Source organism: Protopterus annectens, chromosome 6.part0 (assembly GCF_019279795.1).
Source record: "Protopterus annectens isolate FY-2018-M chromosome 6.part0, PAN1.0, whole genome shotgun sequence".
NCBI classification, from domain to species: domain Eukaryota; kingdom Metazoa; phylum Chordata; order Ceratodontiformes; family Protopteridae; genus Protopterus; species Protopterus annectens.
This window is the reverse complement of record NC_056737.1, coordinates 1,054,615,795-1,054,633,633: the sequence shown is the minus strand read 5'-3', so window position 1 is coordinate 1,054,633,633 and position 17,839 is coordinate 1,054,615,795. Positions and strand designations below refer to the sequence as shown.

The following is a 17,839-nucleotide window of genomic DNA, read 5'->3' as shown; positions in this document are numbered from 1 at the left end:
AGTGGTAGAGTTGGCAGTTATCACAGATGTCTATCTTGTTTGGGACAGTTCGGAACAGGAAATATGAATTAAAACAGATAACTTCTCCTTGAACTCTGCTCCCAGTATGACATCTGCACAACCAAACCCTTCGTCAATGTCAAACCCCAGCACAAAGTTTTGTTTCACAGTTCTTTTGGTCCAAAAAGGAAGGGAGACCACATACTGACATGGGCAAGACTTGTGACCCTTTCAAAAGTATGCGAGTTTTGCCTTGTTTCACCTGAATGACAGCGATATCAGCAGGAAATGGGGGGGGGACTACAAGTTGCTATTTGTAACATTGTGGTATCTATCATTGGGAAGAGGACAGGCAAGTGTGCTGATTGGTTTGAAGCCCATGCTGAAGTGCTGATGTCCCTGATTGAGAAGAAGAGACAGGCACTGGCTGCATACTGTTACTCTTCCAATGAGGAGAAACCTGCAGGTGCTCCACTGTGATCTGAGTCAAGTGCAGCAGATAGCTCAGTGGTGTGTAGCCTCCAACTTTGCTTCAAGATTCAGCAGGCTGTGGACACTGGTAACAATGGAGGAATGTACAATGAGATCAGGCACACTAACGGTCCATCACAAAGGAAGATCTCCCCTCTTATGTTGGTCACAGGTGAGGTCCTGAAAGTTGGAATCAGAGACCATAGTTATGAAGCGAGCCCGGAATACCATCAAGCCTCTGCCAACTTTGACTGAACTCGATGCTGTGCCCACCTTGGAGGAACTCAACACGTTTAACGCACTTTTGTTTATTTATTTATTATTTATTTAACATTTATTTTACCAGGATAAGTCCAACTGGACATCATGTGTCCTTTTTCAGTGGAGTCCTGGGGATAAAAGCTCCAAAGAAATAACAGTGTACATACATGCTTTAGATAACAATAAAACTGTCATACAAGATAAGAGAAACAATGAAGAACAAAACCAATTATGTAGAACAATAAGAAACTCAGGAGTAGTACCATTACTTACAATATATACAAAAAGTACATTTCAGGTGAGAGTATAGTGTATGCATTAAAGGCTTCAACGGGTAACTTACATATGGAAAAGTGGGTCTTCAAGGGGGGTCTTTGCAGTTGCAAAGAGGGTTAGTATTGAGGTGTAATTTAAGAAGACCTTTAAAGGTGCCTGTGTGACCTTGTAGCCTGAGTTCAGGTGGGAGGGTGTTCGACGCTTTGGCAACATCATGGGAGAATAAGGCCTCCTCAGAACTGTTATTGCATGGATTAACTTCAGTCAGGTTTTTGATACATGAACGTAGCTCCCATTTAGGGTTGTGAAAGTTTAGCATGTCGGCAAGGGCAGGGCACTGCTCCGGATGGAAGAGAATTTGATGGGCTATGATCAGTTGGTGGGTAGCGTAGGAGGTTTGGAAATTCTAACCAGTGCAGTTTAGTTAGGGATAGGCAATGGTGGGAATGTGATCTATTATTGGCAGCGAACCTAGCTATTTTATTGTAGCATGTAGAGAGTTTGTTCAGGTTGGTTTTGTTAATATTGGTGAGAACTGGAGAGGCATAAAGTAGTGTTGATAAGAGATAGAGTTCTGGTTATTTTTGTTCTAGTCTCAGGGGTTAGGAATAATTTGCAACGATATAGGCAACCTAGTTGTTTATGGACTTTAGAGATAGTTTGGGATATGTTCTTTTTGTATTTAAGTTGATGATCAATAGTGATGCCCAAGAGATTAGAGTGATGAGGGTGCCATTGGTAGACATGATGGTAAAGGTGGTGTTGCAGTGTTTGGTTGGGTGGAATAGTATTAGCTGTGTTTTTTTGGCGTTTAGTATTAGTTGGTAGTTTAGCCAGATGTTCATCGTGTTTCACTGTTGCAGTCATTACTCTTTGGTTATCCTGCTGGCAGGCTACCCGCAGTCAGCCAGAATTCCAAAGTCTAGGTATGGCGTCGGTTGCTATCACCTCTTCCCTGACGTCAGTACGCCAGGGGTATAAAAGATGCAGCTGACGCCATTTTCTTCAGTCTTTCTTGCCGCACGGTGCCCGAAGCAAAAGCAGTTCACAAGTGCCGGTCGGCCGACTCCTGAGATTTTCAAATCTGAATTTCAGATCCGAAGTCTTCATTAAAGCTAAGTACCCTGTTGGGGAAACTTTTTTCTTGCTCCAGACCGATGTCAGAAAAAGTTAATTGTATTTCTTGTGGGAAGCAAATACCTCATAAGGATTTTCACTCTTACTGCATTCCTTGCCTAGGCCCTGATCACAACGTTGCTAGTTGTCGGTTTTGTGCTAGATTTAACCAACGCAAGATCAAGTGTCGGTTTGATTTTGCATTTCATTACTTTGGCCGAAGATTTAATTATATAATGCCATCGGATCAGCTGATAGCTGCAGTTTACAAAAAACACAAGGAAAAGGATAGGCATCCGAGGTCCAAAACCGACGACGAAGCCTCTTCTAGGCCAGTCGCCGGTTCGTTGGTTCTCAGTGAGGCGCTTTCGCAGCCCCTGGTGCCCACTACCTCAGACCCAGAGGCCGCTTCCGACTCCCACGTGGAGCTGACTGGGCCTCTGGATACTCCAGTTATTGGACACTCGGAAATCATTCCCTCAGATGGGTCCGGAGCCACTGAGCAGGCATCGGCTTCTGAGGGTGTCTTCAGACCTACACAACTATATATTAAGCCATCTTCAGCTTCAAAGACAAAGACTAAAGCAGCATTAAAGACAAAGAAACAAGTACAGCATTCTCCTACTCAGACTACACAATGTGGTGCTCCTACCTCCAAAAGCGGAGAAGACAAATCACAACCTTACAGGAAACAGTCCCACTGACTTTCCTCTACCAGATCCAAGCACTTTTCTTTTGGCAGCCCCCCTTAGGGGGAAAACTAGCACTTTTTTCATCAAATTGGCAAAGGATTACCCAAGACAAATGGGTCCTGAACGTAGTGTCCCAAGCTACAGGTTCCATTTCCACACTCTACCAAGGTCAAAAGGTATGCCAGACCTACCACACAATCAATGGGCAGAGGCACAAAAACAAATTACAGCCCTCATGGACATGAGGGCCATTCAGCAAGTACCACAAGAGCAGGGGCAAGGATTTTACTCCAGACTTTTCCTAGTACCCAGAAAGGACAAAACCTGGAGACCAGTACTGGACCTGTCTATACTAAATACATTTCTGGAAGTTCCAAAATTCAAGATGTTGACTCTACAGCAACTACTGCCCATGCTGGGCAAGAAGGCTTGGCTTGTAACTTTGGACCTAAAAGAGGCATACCTGCATGTCCCAATCAGACAATCTTGCAGAAGATACCTCAGATTCATAGCTGGCTCAATGCATTACCAATTCTCTGCACTGCCCTTTGGCTTATCTCCTGCGCCCAGGGTCTTCACAAAATGCCTGGCACCAGTAATTGTGTTTTGCAGACAAAAAGGATATATCCCTACTTGGACGACTGCCTAATTCAAGCAGAGAACAAAGACATTCTTCTAAAGCATCTGGCATTTGTAAAAAGATTACTAATTGGCCTAGGGTACACAGTAAACGAAAAGAAATAAAAACTAGTGCCCTCTCAAGAGATAATATTCCTGGGTGCAAGCCAGGCTTATCTCACGCCAGACAAACAAAAGCAACTGGCTACTTACTTCAAGAAATTGGCAACAAAACCCCACTTATCTGCAAGGAAATTCATGCAGGCCTTTGGTTTCATGGCATCCTGCATTCTATTAATTCCATATGCCAGACTGCATATGAGGAAACTACAGTGGTATCTAAAAAGTGTTTGGACTCAGCATTGCCACAGCCTGGAGACAGTAATTGCACTCATTTCCTGCCTGCAACAGGAGTTTCGATGGTGGGCAGAAGCCTGTCACCACAACAAGGGTCTGCCATTCAGTTTACCCACAGCCAGACAGTCACTGACAACGGATGCATCAGATTATGCCTGGGGCGCCCATATGGCAGGAAAATGTATTCAGGGCACATGGCCTGCAAACCAGATGCATCTTCACATCAATCAAAAAGAGATGCTAGCTGTTCAAAATGCCCTGACAGCTTTCAAGGACCTTCTTTATCCAGGACAGTTACTGATAAAGACAGAAAACACTACGGTTATGTGGTACATAAACAAGCAGGGAGGTACACATTCCTACCCCCTCTGCAGACAAGCAATGACCTTATGGGACACAGCATTGGCTTTTCAAGTTCACCTGCAAGCACTATTACTGCCAGGAAAAACAAATACTCTGGCAGACGAACTAAGCATAAACCTCATGGATCCCCATGAATGGAAACTGGATCCACAAGTCTTCAGCATGATAATAAGGAAATGGGGATGCCCAGACATACATCTTTTTGCCTCCTCTCACAACTGCCAATTGCAGAGATTTTTCACAAGGATTTATCACAAGCAAGCATGGAAAGTGGATGCCCTATCCTTCAGCTGGAAAAATCTAACAGTATATGCTTTTCCCCCACTGCCTCTCCTTCCCAGGGTACTCCTAAAGGTCAGACAAGAGAAGCCAAAAATGATACTGATTGCACCAGACTGGCCTAACTGAGATGCTAAACAAAGGCCTTTCTTTCTCATCTATTAAGATTCATGCCTCTGCCATTTCAGCCCACTACAATACGGAAATACCTATCTTTTCTCATCCTTTAATAAGGCAGTACCTCAGAGGGGTCAAAAACATTAGGCCTCCAAGGAGAGCACCAATTCCGACCTGGGACCTCAATTATGTTTTGGAAAAACTCACACTGCCTCCTTTTGAGCCAGCATCAACAGCAGATATAAAATTCTTATCCTGGAAAGCAACTCTGCTCCTAGCAATAACCTCTGCAAGGCGAGTCTTGGAGTTACAAGCACTCATGGCTGTGGAACCTTTCATCATTTTTCACACAGACAGGGTTTCTCTGAGGACAAACCCTACATTTGTGCCTAAGGTGGTGTCCAGTGTGGCCCTCAACCAAACCATTCACTTGCCAGCCTTTTATCCTAATCCACAGAACAAGGGTGAGAAAGTTCTGCAATGGACATACACAGGCAGTTACAATTCTACTTGGACAGAACTAAAGCTTTCAGAAAGACTGAGCAACTTTTAGTGTCATATGCTGCAGGATCACAAGGAAAGGCTGTCTCAAAACAGACTATTTCTAAATGGATAGGCCATTTCATCCACTTCTGCTATTTTCAACATGGCAAATCAGTGCCTAAGGGCATTAGGCCTCATTCCACCAGAGCAGCAGCCACTTCAGCAGCCTTCCTTAGAGGGTGTACCAACCAAAGATATCTTAGAGGCTGCAACTTGGAGTTCAGTGCATACCTTCACAAAGCACTACCACTTACCTCTTTACTCTAAGTCCAGAGCAGGCTTTGCCACTGCAGTTCTGCAGGGCCTCATATCCTCTCCTAATCCTATTTAGCCCAGCCACCCTTCCTCAGCTTTGGGTTTCAACCCAAGAGTAATGACTGCAACAGTGAAACACGATGAACATAGTACAGTTGTGTACCTACCATAAATGTAGATGTTCGAGTGTATTCACTGTTGCAGTCCAGGTTACCCTCCCACCATCCTCCTTTTCTTTGCTGGGACTTATCTGCACTTCTCTATCCTATACAACCTATTTGGTGTATTTGCTTGTAGATGAAGGACATGTTATTTTTGTGCATGCATTTTTATTGGCATATTTTACAGCCTTCCAATTTGGGGGCACCTGACATCTGGGGCAAGAAAAACTGAAGAAAATGGCGTCGGCTGCATCTTTTATACCCCTGGTGCACTGACGTCAGGGAAGAGGCGACAGCAACCGACGCCGGACCTAGACTTTGGAATTCTGGCCGACTGCGGGTAGCCTGCCAGCAGGATAACCCAAGAGTAATGACTGCAACAGTGAATACACTTGAACATGTACATTTATGGTAGGTACACAACTGTACTTTCTCTACCTCCGTGAAGGATTCTTGGGCTTTACTTTGAAGTAATTGGATGTTTGTTGCTGAGCAGATTAGGGTAATGTCGTCCGCATACTGGACAATGTTGGCTCTAGTGGTAGGTAGGTGGAGATTATTTGTAAATATGTTGAAGAGAAGGGGGCCAAGGATTGAAGCTTGTGAGACACCACATGAGACAGGGAGTGGGGGGATAGGGATTTGCCCCATTTAACAGATTGTGACCGGTTGTTTAGGTAACTGTTTAACCATTGTAGAGTGGGGTCCTCAAGGTTGAGTTCTGCTAGACAGGTGAGGAGTTTGTTATGGGAAACTGTATCAAATGCCTTGGATAGGTCTAAGAAGGTGGCAGAGACCAGCTTTCCTTGGTTACTGTGCAAGTTTATGGTATTGGAAAAGTTAATTAGGGCAGTGTTGGTGCTATGGGAAGGTCTGAATCCATGTTGTGTTTTAGTTAGAAGGTTGTTAGTTAGCAGGCGGGTAAGGAGTTGGTGGTGGATACATTTTTCTATAATGTTTGGGAGGTAATAGGATTGCAATGGGACGTTTTGGAAAAGTTCCCAGGATAGACTGCATTTCCTCAGAAATCTTCATATGTGCCATTGGTGCCCTAATCTCACAGCTGTGTGTAATAGTTTGCCAGTGCTGGGGAGAAGGCAGAGTACAGCAAGAGATGAGGAATGTTAACATTGTTACTAGCTGTAAGAACAAGGGTGACAAAAGTGATTATAACAACTGTAGCAGCATCTTCCTTCTCAGTACCATGCTGTTTGCATGTGTTATCCTGAAAAGGCTCTACATTCTTGCAGACAGTGTACCCTGAGGCTGTGTGTTCAGAACACAATGGTCTACCACAAACACAGTTTTCTCTGTTAGGCAACAACACGAAAAGTGCAGGGAGCAGAACAGATCTCTGTATATTGCCTTCATTGACCTGACCAAGGCATTTGGCTTCATCAGTAGGGAAGGTCTGTTCATGATTCTGACTAAGACTGACTGTCCTCAACACCGCTTGGCATTATTAGTGCCTTCCATGAGAGGCGAAGGGGGACCATGGTATACAACAGATCCACATCTGAATCGAGAGTGAATCAGAGGTGCATACTGGCTCCAGAATTGTTAAACATCTTCTTTTCAGTCTTTTTTTTTAATTTGTTTTTGGAAATTCTGCAGTTCTTTCTCTGAACTAGAATGGACATCAACGTCTTCACTGTTGAGACTTGGATCGAAAACCAGGGTGCTTTAGAAATGTCTAAGGGAGTTACTGTTTGGTGATAACACCGCTATTTTTTGCTCACACTCAACGTGAACTTCAGTCACTCATGACTCACTGTGCAGATATATGCATGCAGTTTGGCCTTGCAATCAGCTTAAAGAAGACCCAGGTGATGGGCCAAAATGTGGGCAGTGAACCATCTGTCTGGATGATCAACTACTAGCTGTGTCCTGCTGTTCAGCTATGAGGCAATCTGGTTCCTCAGCTTTGGTTCTAGCCCCCAAGCATTCCTATTTTTTCCTGTTAACCTCCTGTGTTAACTCACACCTGTCGGGCTGTCACCTTACTGAATTCAGGACTGATCAGATCTGTTAATAGCTGGTCATAACAAGTTTAACTGGCAGCTCCAAATGATCACAACCCCCCCCCCCAATGCAAGGATACTTCACTTGCTGTCCTCCTGTCCTCAATAATTTCTGCAGTGGTCAGTGATTTACTGTAGATCTCCATCTGAGGTTTGGTGGCACATTGGTTATGTTCCTGAGACTTAGGTGGACAAAGTCTGGCAGTTGGTGCTGAGGGTTAAGGCTGTGAGCTGTAGTTCCTGTGGTACAGGGTTTGATTCCCTTAACCCTCATTTGCCAACTGTGTGACCTTGAGCAAGTCACTTAACCAGGCATTGATCCTGGATTGCCCCTGAAAAGAGACTTCATGTCCAGTGAGCTTGCTTGAGGGATGGATATGTGTCTCAGCGAATACACCTTCTCTGGAACAGGCACCCTGTCCATATGAGGGTTTGTCCCTTTCCTTATTCAAGTGCAAGTTGGGCCAGTTAATTGGAAATCTGAAATTCACCACTAGTCTGGCGCCTATGCCCCTAACGGACAGTGGTAGCCTGTAAATGCTTGACCACCCAGACCCTTGCTTTCATACCCTTTAAAATTCTCTTTCAGCCTGTCTTTATTGCACTCACCCCTTGGGTTGTCCTTCTCTTAGCTTCTTTGTACTATGCTGCCTTCCAACTGTCATAGGTTCACAGGTGCACTTAGACTATTGATCAGCGAGGATCTTTATAAGCTTAGCTCTGCATTCCCATCAAGTTTTAGCCCTTGTAATTTAAGTACAAATTACCTAGAACTGTTTAGAACATTTAAATGGTACCAATGTCTTTAAAGGACAAGGGTGCTAAAGTATGGGAGAGTTTGTGCCTTCTTCATACTTTTGTCCAAATTACTTTGAATAGAGTAAGAGATGTAATTCAGAATAGTCTTTCTCTCCACATAAAGCAAAGAAATTGCATTCTCTGTGACATGTATCTGTCCTGCAGGAGAGAGTAATATCTCTTGGGGGGTTCTGCTGAGGCTCTATATGTGAGGCAGAAATTGCCTCCCAGTAGCCTGTATGATACTGAGAAAAGGGACAAGGCTTTGAGATGGTCAGTGTTTTATGCTCTTGATTTTCTTGGTGAAAAAGCACTGTTGTCATTCAGGTTGTGTTAAGTGTTTGTATTGGTACATACCAAAGTGGTCACTCTACTCAATGATTGGCCTAATAAGTACTGGATACAGTGGAATGATGACATCACTGGATCTAGATGCCATACCTTTACTAACAAGCTGCACAGTGGAAAAAAAAAAAGACTCCCTTACAATAGGGGATCCATGGTGACAGACGGACATTTTGTTATCCACACAAGTTCCCAGGTCCCTTACTACCAAGTCAGTTTTCAAGGCTGTGTTGTCACTGTGATAGTTATAAGGGGCATCATGATTGCCAAACAAGACTATTATACATTTTATGCAGTTAGTTTAGTCCGTGATTATGACACCAGTTATTTGTTTGGGAAAGGTCCTCTTGGAGGATCTTGGTGCCCTATGGGGAGTTTATGATGGCAGCAAATTTACAGTCATTTGCCAGCCTAGGTCAGTCACAAACCTTTTACATTAGCTTTGACCTCTTAGAAGTAAATGTCAAAGAGGAGTGACCTAAAGACTTGAACCCTTGTGTGCACCACTAGTGACGTGCTTTTTGGAGTTTGGAGGAGATGGAGCTGCCCACCCTAATTTCCAGGGTTCTAATTTAGATCCAGTTTGCTATCTAATAAGTCATTTAGGGAGTAACGTTTAGCTTGGAGAGTTTATCAACAATACTCTAGTTTGGGATGGTGTCAAATGCCTTTGTGAGGTCTTGATATGCATTGTGTATCAATCTTTCCCTCATTCATTGCTTCAGTAACCTTTTCGAAGAAGTTGACCAGGTTAAGCAGACAGGATCTGCCCTTGACAAATCTGAACAAGCTTGGATCAAGAGTCTATAGGCTGCCGATTTCTTTATTTATTGATTCCATAATGATCCTCTCCACAGCCTTACATTGTCGAACTCGCAGGAGTTTGAACGATGTAATATCGAACTATGAACTTCGAATCCCAAAAATTACAAAAACACAGAACAGCGATTTTTTTTTTTTTTTTTTTCCCCCCAGGAAAAAAAAATTGCTGTTCCAGTACAAAAAAAAACAAAACAAAAAAAAACACACTTTAAACTTAGAGTAATGTGGGGGGGGGGGGCTGTGCCCCCCACACCCCCCTACTTAAATTTACCAACTCTGAGATCACACCACAGTGGAGGAAATAACGAAGCCCCGAAAATGGTGTGCCGTGGGTTCACTATTTTCTTATTCCGAACATTTGGGTTCAATATTACGCTGTTCGGACTCCTGTGAGTTCGACGTTCTAATATAGACCCCCCTTACAGAAGAGGCTGGTCAGACTTGTGGGTCTGTAACTATTTGGATTTGCTGATGCCCTACCTTTTGTACAAGGATATGACCTTTGCTGTCCTCCATTCTTCTGGCACAAAGCCTGTTTGGAGACTGATATTGAATAGCTGTAGGGAGTTTGACATGTCCTTTTTTCAAGGTTGGATGTTATCTGGCCTCAAAAAAGTAGTGTTGTTGGCCTTCAAAGTGCTTTGAGGACTTGTTCTTGGAAGATTTTAGGGGGTGCATATGTGGGTATGTGATCTGGGAATGTAGGGGAGGGGGGTAGAGTTTGAGCTACATTTTTCTACTAGTAGACTGGCTATGTCCTAATAGTCAGAGTATGTAGTACCATTTAACATTAATTCTTTGCAGTGCTGGGCATTTTTTTTTGAGGTTTCTAACGTAGTTAAAAAAAAAAAAAAAAAAAAGTTTTTACAGTTGTCTTTTGCCTGGGTGGCTATTTTTACCTTCTATCCTGCTTTGGTTGACTTGATCAGGGACTGGAGTTCCTTATTAAGCTTAGCAAGTGCATTTTTCGACATGATAGTTATGTATTACTGCGTGCAGTCATTTATTTTCTTTTTTTGTAGAGACTTTTTCTACCATAAAAGTTTATTTTTAAATTTGGCATTGTGTTTGCTTCAGAGGGGGACAGATGCATCTGTGCCGCTATTCACATGTGCATAGCATTTGACCGTAAGTGATTCTGCATATGCAGTGGGGTCACCATGATGGAGGGGCATGTTTATTTTAGCAAGGTCATCACTCAGGTTTTGTAGAAAAGCCTTTGTTCATAATATCTGAATACTGAGGTCTTTGAGGATGTGTCCAGCTTCATGCTTATGATGAATGTAAATGATTTATGGTCTGATTTGACAAGGGAGGAAATTACAACTGGTGGGGGATAAATCTGTCCAGTAATAAGGACCAAGTCTAGGGTGTTGTCTCCCCTGGTTAGGCTGCTGACTAACTGGGAAAAGAGTTTGCATTTATAAATTCCAGAAATAGTTGAGCATACATGTTAGGGAATGAATAAATGTACCGTTTGATAGAGGGGTAGTTGAAGTCCCCTAAGAGAATGGTGTTTTGCATAATGTGTAGGGACTCTATGATGTGATAATGGATTTTGTTAATTATAAGTTGGATGTGGAGGATTTCTAGGTCATTGTCATGTCTAATGAGCCTGGAAGTGCTATTTTATTCTATAAATATAGAGACACTGACATCTCTAGTGCCTTCCCCTTGAGGTGGGTTTGAACAAACAGTATGTGTTGAAACCTTGCACTGATGGGATGCTTTCAATTGTCCTTAGACAGGTTTTTGTGATGATACATTCCAGGGTAACCAGTGCCCATAGGGGGTGTAGGTTTTTGTTGAAACTCCTGGTATTGAACTGCAGTACCTTTATTTTATTTGGATTTTTTGTTAAGTTGGAAGCCTTTGATGACTGACCTTGTATAAAAAAAAAAGGCACTATGGTAAGCGGCAAGGTTTTAACCAATGTACAAAAGTGTTGTGGAGAAGATGGAAGACATCTTTTGTTTGTATTTCACTATTGCTAGCCTCACATTTTCATATGGTCACACTGGTCTTTCCCGACACAGTTGTCCATAATTCTGAATAACCCAGTTCTAACCCATACCGATATCTTTTTTTATTGCCTCTGTTTACTCCTACATTAGTTAGGACCACCTCCAGAATTTTGCCCCACTTGAAGTGTTGCTGCTATGGCGAGTATTTACATGTAGTGTTTCTTTACTTCTACTAGTAAATTTTTCCACAGCTCATTTGTGCTTGTATTTGATAAAAATTAAAGCACTTTCCCATTTCAGCATTCACTGTTTTCCATCTAATCTTCACAGATTTGCTTTGAAAGGCTCTTATTCTGTTGATAACCCGTTTCAGAAGCCGATGATATTATCCAACTCTTTCCTCTATCCTCATGTATTTTAGCCACTCCATCCTATAAGTTATATAAAAATCTGCTGATGTCTAACTACAAGTGATATGGTCCATTTTTAGCAAGCATTAAATTTAAAGACACAAGCCTGCATTTTAGGTAAAAGTGGCACATTTGTTTCCAAGCTGTCAAATTTTACATTTGGTTATTGCCTACTTTCTTCAGTTTTTTGAACCACTGTGTTATCTAATTGTTAATATGTTACCACTTTGTTGTTTATCTTCAAGTGTAATATGATGGCAATCTATGTACAAGTTACCTTAATTGAAAGTTTGTATGACTATTTGGAGCTTACGTACCCATTGCATAAGTTATTATAATTACTTTTTTTTTATTTTGGCAGAAATATACACATCCCAGATGCAGTGTCATGTATTTTATTGCTGTTTATGCAAAAACATTTTTTAAGAATATTTTGTTCTGACTGAAATCTAGTCTTCTTTCACTGCCTTCTCGTTTTGTCTCCATAATCATTACAGGGTCGTGGCTCTGTGGGTCGAAGGCGAAACAATGATGCTGCATCACAGGAAGACCATGATAAGCCATACGTGTGTGACAGTAAGTAGCCCAATCCAAGCAGCTGTTGCAGACCAAACCACTTACATTCCAGCATGTCTCCGGCTCCCTTCCAGCATGCCTGTTCTTTCTGCATGTGGGTAGAAAGAGAGAGGAAAGATGCAGAAAACAGAAATGCAAAACACAAAGCAAATACTGATCGATGCAGCTATAAAAACTGTCAGGTGTACCGCCTCCCTCTCTCTCCCCTCTATGGTTTCTTCTGCCTCAAATCATTCTGTGAGATTCACTCTTTATTTTTCTTTGTTTCTTCTTCTCTGTTTCAGATAGTTACAAACAAAAGCATAACTCAAAAACCTCCGAAAAAGGTACTTCACTGTTGCTTTTCCAGTCCTTTAGTAACTATTTGTTTTCTTTCCTTTCCACTGTCTGAACTCCTCATCTTAATTTTGAGGTATAGTGTGGTCAGATTCTCTTGTAAATTTGACTTGCATATAGCGTTCTATATTGTACAAGTGTTTTTTTGTCATCTGCTTACCTCGACTAAAACTAAATTTTATTTTAACTAAAATCCTGTTTTATAACTGGTGGCATTTTCCCCACTCAGCAGTGTCTTTTGCTCATCAGTACTGTGATACAGACCTTGGTTTTACAAATAGTCACGCATTTTTAAAGTGATATTCTCTGGGCAGCGTAGCTGGTATGTGTCTATAGAAGGTGGACAGTTTTTCTAATATTTGTTAACTGGGGAAGCTTTTTAGGCACAAGTGCGCATCCTTTCAGTGAAGACCCAGGAGCACCTTCCTGTAAAGTTGCAGGCTCAGTCACACAGTTTGTAAATGGAAATTTATAGAATCAAACCCAGGATTTTGAGATGAAATGCAATAGTAGCTCATAGCTTGAACAGCCAGTGAGCCAGACAATTTTTGTACCATGGATAAGGCCTAGTTTTATTTATTATTACAAAGAAAACAAACGGACTAGAAACTCAGTGTTCTGTCTAGCATGCAACTCTCACTGGAGACTGAAGTCTTTAACTCAGTGCACTTTAGTGGAAAACGATAAACTAAAACAAGGCTTAATTCTTCAGCAGGAAAGATTTCTTAAGCAGAAGCACAGCCTTGCACTTCAGGGTTCTCATTCTCCAAATATTTCTTGTGATCTCAGATAATTCTCAGAAGATTTGTTATTCCATGATCCCTTTTATTAAACTTTCAAGCCCTTCTTTTCCAAGAGTACCTACTCTTGCAATAGTATTCCCTTTCTACTGAGAGGCAAATTTCTGCTATACTGCATTGAAGCCCTTCCATTTCACTGTCTTTTTTCAGTGCCCCAGGTCAGCCTGCTTTTTACTGTAATAGGTTCATAGATTAGTACTAGGCTAACTGCCCTTTTGGGCCATTTGAAGACTAGCCAGTTACCCCATGTGAGAATCAAACCCTGCACCTTGTGTTTTAAGGTAAACGCCTTAACTATTATGTCATCCTCTCTAATATGTAATATAGCAGCTTAAGTAACAGTATTTTATCAGTAATACAGAATTTTCGCAGTAAAGCAGTATTTTACAATAAACTGTAGCATTTCACAGGTATTTAATGTTCACTGTGTCACACCAGCTAATTGTTTGTCCAGTTTTATGGAATGTGGCAGACATCCCTTAACTGTCCTTCTTTTCTGGTTCCTGTGTTTTCTGTAAGAGTTAATTTGCTGCCTATTGTCTGCTAACATAATTCTGCCCTAGGCCAGCATTGTGTCATAGAGGGGTAAAGACCAAGTACAGCCCAGGTGACATGGATTTGATGAGTGTGCCCATGGGGAGAGGGGGGCATTCATCTGAAATGCTGTGCTGATGAACGTAGGTGTGGGAAAATAAGGGTAGGTCATAACCCCCCCTTAGAAAGAAGAAGCCGTTACTGTTACCACCCCCCTGGATGCCCTAAGATATGCATTGGTTCCAGCTCACTCAAAGTCCAGGGGAAGAAGGATGAGTAGGTAGACCCAGTGGTAGGCTAGGGTACTGGGATGACTGGACAGAATGATGCAGGTTGAAGGGAAGGAAAAAACAATTATTTTCTAGGCATTTTCAAGTTATGTGCATATTATCAGTATTTAATGTTTGACAGAGTTCATTACACAGTTTTTAAATGTTGTGTGAAAGCTCCTTTTTTTTCCTAATTTTGTGGGAACAGTTGATATTTACAGCATCTACTGATGTTTTGGAACTGGAAGAAATCTAGAAAGTAGGTTTACTAAATTTCAAATTGCACATTACACATTATTTTATTACATATGATGCATTGCTATCACCATGCCTGCAGAATTTATTCCAGAAAATAACTATCTGCAGACAGCAACAAAAAATGAGAAGGTATCAGTATCTTAAATTGAAAACAAAGGTGTAATCTTTTTCACTTCTCTTTGCCACTACTGCCTGCTGATCATCAGCCCCTCTCAGCCAATCAGCTCATTTGTTCCTCCATCATGGGATCAAGGGTCGGCCATGATAGGCCATCATGTAGTCAACCATCAGGGTTGGTTTGAGATTTAATTTAATTTTTTCTTTGTACCTCCCTTGCCTCACATAGAGACATATGGTCAGGAAACACAGTAGGATTTGGTGCTGTTTCACCCCTTACTTCTGGAAGGGGGCTTGATGGCAGCAGGACTGGCCTACCCACCCACAAGCGGCACTGGATCTGTTGTTTCACCTGTCTCCACCAGGTGAATCGACTCATGAGTATGTGCCCTCACTGCTGGAACTTGGGTTGCCTGGGCTTTAGTCAAGTCCTTGTCCCTCTGTGGCACCATTGCAGGTATATGTAAACTTGGTAGCAGTTTCCATGGCCATCCATCACACCATTCAAATGCAATGATTTTTGTTCTCAAATTTAACATTGCTTCTAGATGCACTGATTTTCTTCATGAAGCTAGAACTTTTTAAATGTGCATACAGTATTAAGTAACTGAACTAAATCTATGCAACCATTCATTTTCAGCAGGTATCTGGGAGCTAGTACTGAAGACATTATAATCTGAAAAACTAAGTGTTCCTCTTTCTGGCCACCTGGTATGATTTTTAATGGCCTGTGCTAAGAGTTGTAATGATCAAAATGCTTTGTTGTTGTCAGAGGGCATTGTATGTGACTGTTTTTCCCACAAGTGTGATAGACAAAGACAACTATCTATTCCACTTCATAACTGTGCCCACCAGTTTTAAAATAAGGAAAGGTTATTTCCAAAAGCAGAATTGGAAACTTTTTGCCATTTTTTTCACATTGAACACAGATGTGGAGTTCAGATAGTTGATGTGTCTCTCCTTACTTCTCTGTTTCTCTCACAACTTATTCTTCCATCATTATAAAGAAGTTAAGTTTTGCTGTACATCAATGAAGGCAGATGCTGGTTTGTAACATGGGGTGGATTGGCTGCTTTGTTTTAAGGCTTTGAGAGGCCCACATAATGCAGTACTTGTGTTTTATGTGAAATAACGCTTGATTGATTAATAACCTCATGGACTGCTGTAGAGGTTCTGAAAGCCAAACTACAGGTAAGGAGCCCTTAATGGTAGCATGTTTACCTGTAGAATAAACAAGATTTAATACAGTACAAGTACTGACACCACACTCCACAAATGAACCAAACTAATTATGTAAACGTTATTACATTTTTCTATAGTAAGCAAAATAAAAAAAATGTTTTTAAGTTATGAATGACTTTACAGAAAATGCATCAGAATTCTACAGCTTATCCTGTGAGATGTTGCAGTGCCATAACAAAGAATGATGTTAAAATGTAACTTCACAAATTTGATTTCTTTCCTGCTGAAGATTCATTTAAGAAAATCATTCCAGGTTTTGCAGTTATGTTGATTTATGGGTACTGTGTGATATTAGTCATGAATTTATTGCTGAACTGTTTTTTCAGAAACAGAAATATTTCCTGCACACTGTTTCAGTATGATTGCAGTCTGATACCTTGTAGTTATTTTTTATTATCTGCATTTCTGTCTTAAGGCAATATCTTCACATTGCTAGGTGTGTGGTACAGAACAGTAATAGCTGTCTATAGTTTCACTAAGCCAGATTCCAGTAGAAGTCCCAGGAGCTAAGTAACCCATCGAAGGGAGGTGGGAATAAGGTGTCATTGATAGATCACCCATGTGAGGGGCATGGTTAATAGGGGCTCTGATTGAGAGCTTGCTTCCTACTCGATGGTACATAAGGACACTGGCTGTGAGCTTGCTTCTTACTGGATGGTACTTGGGGACTCTGGTTGTGAGCTTGCTTCCTACTGGATGGTACATAGGAACTCTGGTTGTGAGCTTGCTTCCTACTGGATGGTACTTGGGGACTCTGGTTGTGAGCTTGCTTCCTACTGGATGGTACATAGGAACTCTGGTTGTGAGCTTGCTTCCTACTGGATGCCAATAGGTGATCTTCACAATGATAAGGATGTACCAACAGTCAGGCAGTAACTTTCAGTGCATTGCATGCTGCAACGCATGCTCACAGGGAGAGGAATGGTTGGGCACATGAATAATACCCTTGGCAGCCTTACAAAAAGGCCCACATGTTGCAGACTGTGTCCTTCCACTGCTTGCAGTAAGATGTGGATAACCAAAAGGGAGAAATGTTTTCCTATGACGCGAGGTGATGTGATGTACCTGTAAAAATGGAAAAATATTTGGAGCTGCAATGGCTAGGCTTTTGAGCAGATGGAGATGAGGGAAAAAAGGCAGTGGTCCCATTATGAGTCCATCGGTGCACTGACTCGATTCACTACTGAGGTCATTTAGAGAACAGTTATGGGAAACCGACGATACTGCATGGATTGGGTTTTGACAGAAAATACTAAAAATGCAATGTCATCTACCTTCCATTTTTATGCATGTCTGAGTGGCATGAGAAAGGGTATTAGCCCCATGCCTATCATTTGGTAAAAGCTTGGACAGTAGCCATACTGGCCGTGGAAAAGAAAATTCAGTATGTCCCTTGCAGAAGTGATGAGAAGCCATATACTGTGTGCTAATTTCAGGCCCAAGGTGAGGATATGGAAAAAACATTCCTTTATGTGACAGCATTGCAATGGGGACTCACTCGTATGACACAATGGATGGCTCTTTTGTGTCCTTGCAGGGATATTTACAAGCAGTGTGATTAGGTTAATGTTTGTCAGAATAAGGGGATAAACAAATCAGTAAGAGACTATATTGTGATCTGAGCAGTGCAAGAATGAAGGGACAGGCAAAAAAAAAAAAAATCCTTAAATTAGTTCTTCCAGGACTGCAAATAAAGCATACAGAGAGAAGGTATACCTGCAGGCTTCACTTGCCCATTTTGCCACTTCTTCTTTTGTCAAAACCATCATTGCACATTCACTTTGGTATGTGACCTGGTATTTCTGCCTCCTTTGGTTATCCTTTACGTTGTGAAAGTC

At 41.8% G+C, this 17,839-nt stretch overlaps 1 protein-coding gene across 4 annotated transcripts in view; it reads left to right on the top strand.

The window, feature by feature from the left end:
• Nucleotides 1-17,839, top strand: part of DPF3 (double PHD fingers 3) — a 1,486,280-nt gene that overhangs the window by 797,754 nt on the left and 670,687 nt on the right. For 3 of the 4 annotated variants that reach the window (XM_044074663.1, XM_044074664.1, XM_044074666.1), the window contains 2 exons: nucleotides 12,367-12,445; nucleotides 12,730-12,771. In XM_044074663.1, coding sequence (XP_043930598.1) covers nucleotides 12,367-12,445; nucleotides 12,730-12,771 — 121 coding nt within the window. The remainder of the gene's footprint in view (nucleotides 1-12,366; nucleotides 12,446-12,729; nucleotides 12,772-17,839) is intronic. The other variant, XM_044074665.1, reaches the window with a different exon arrangement.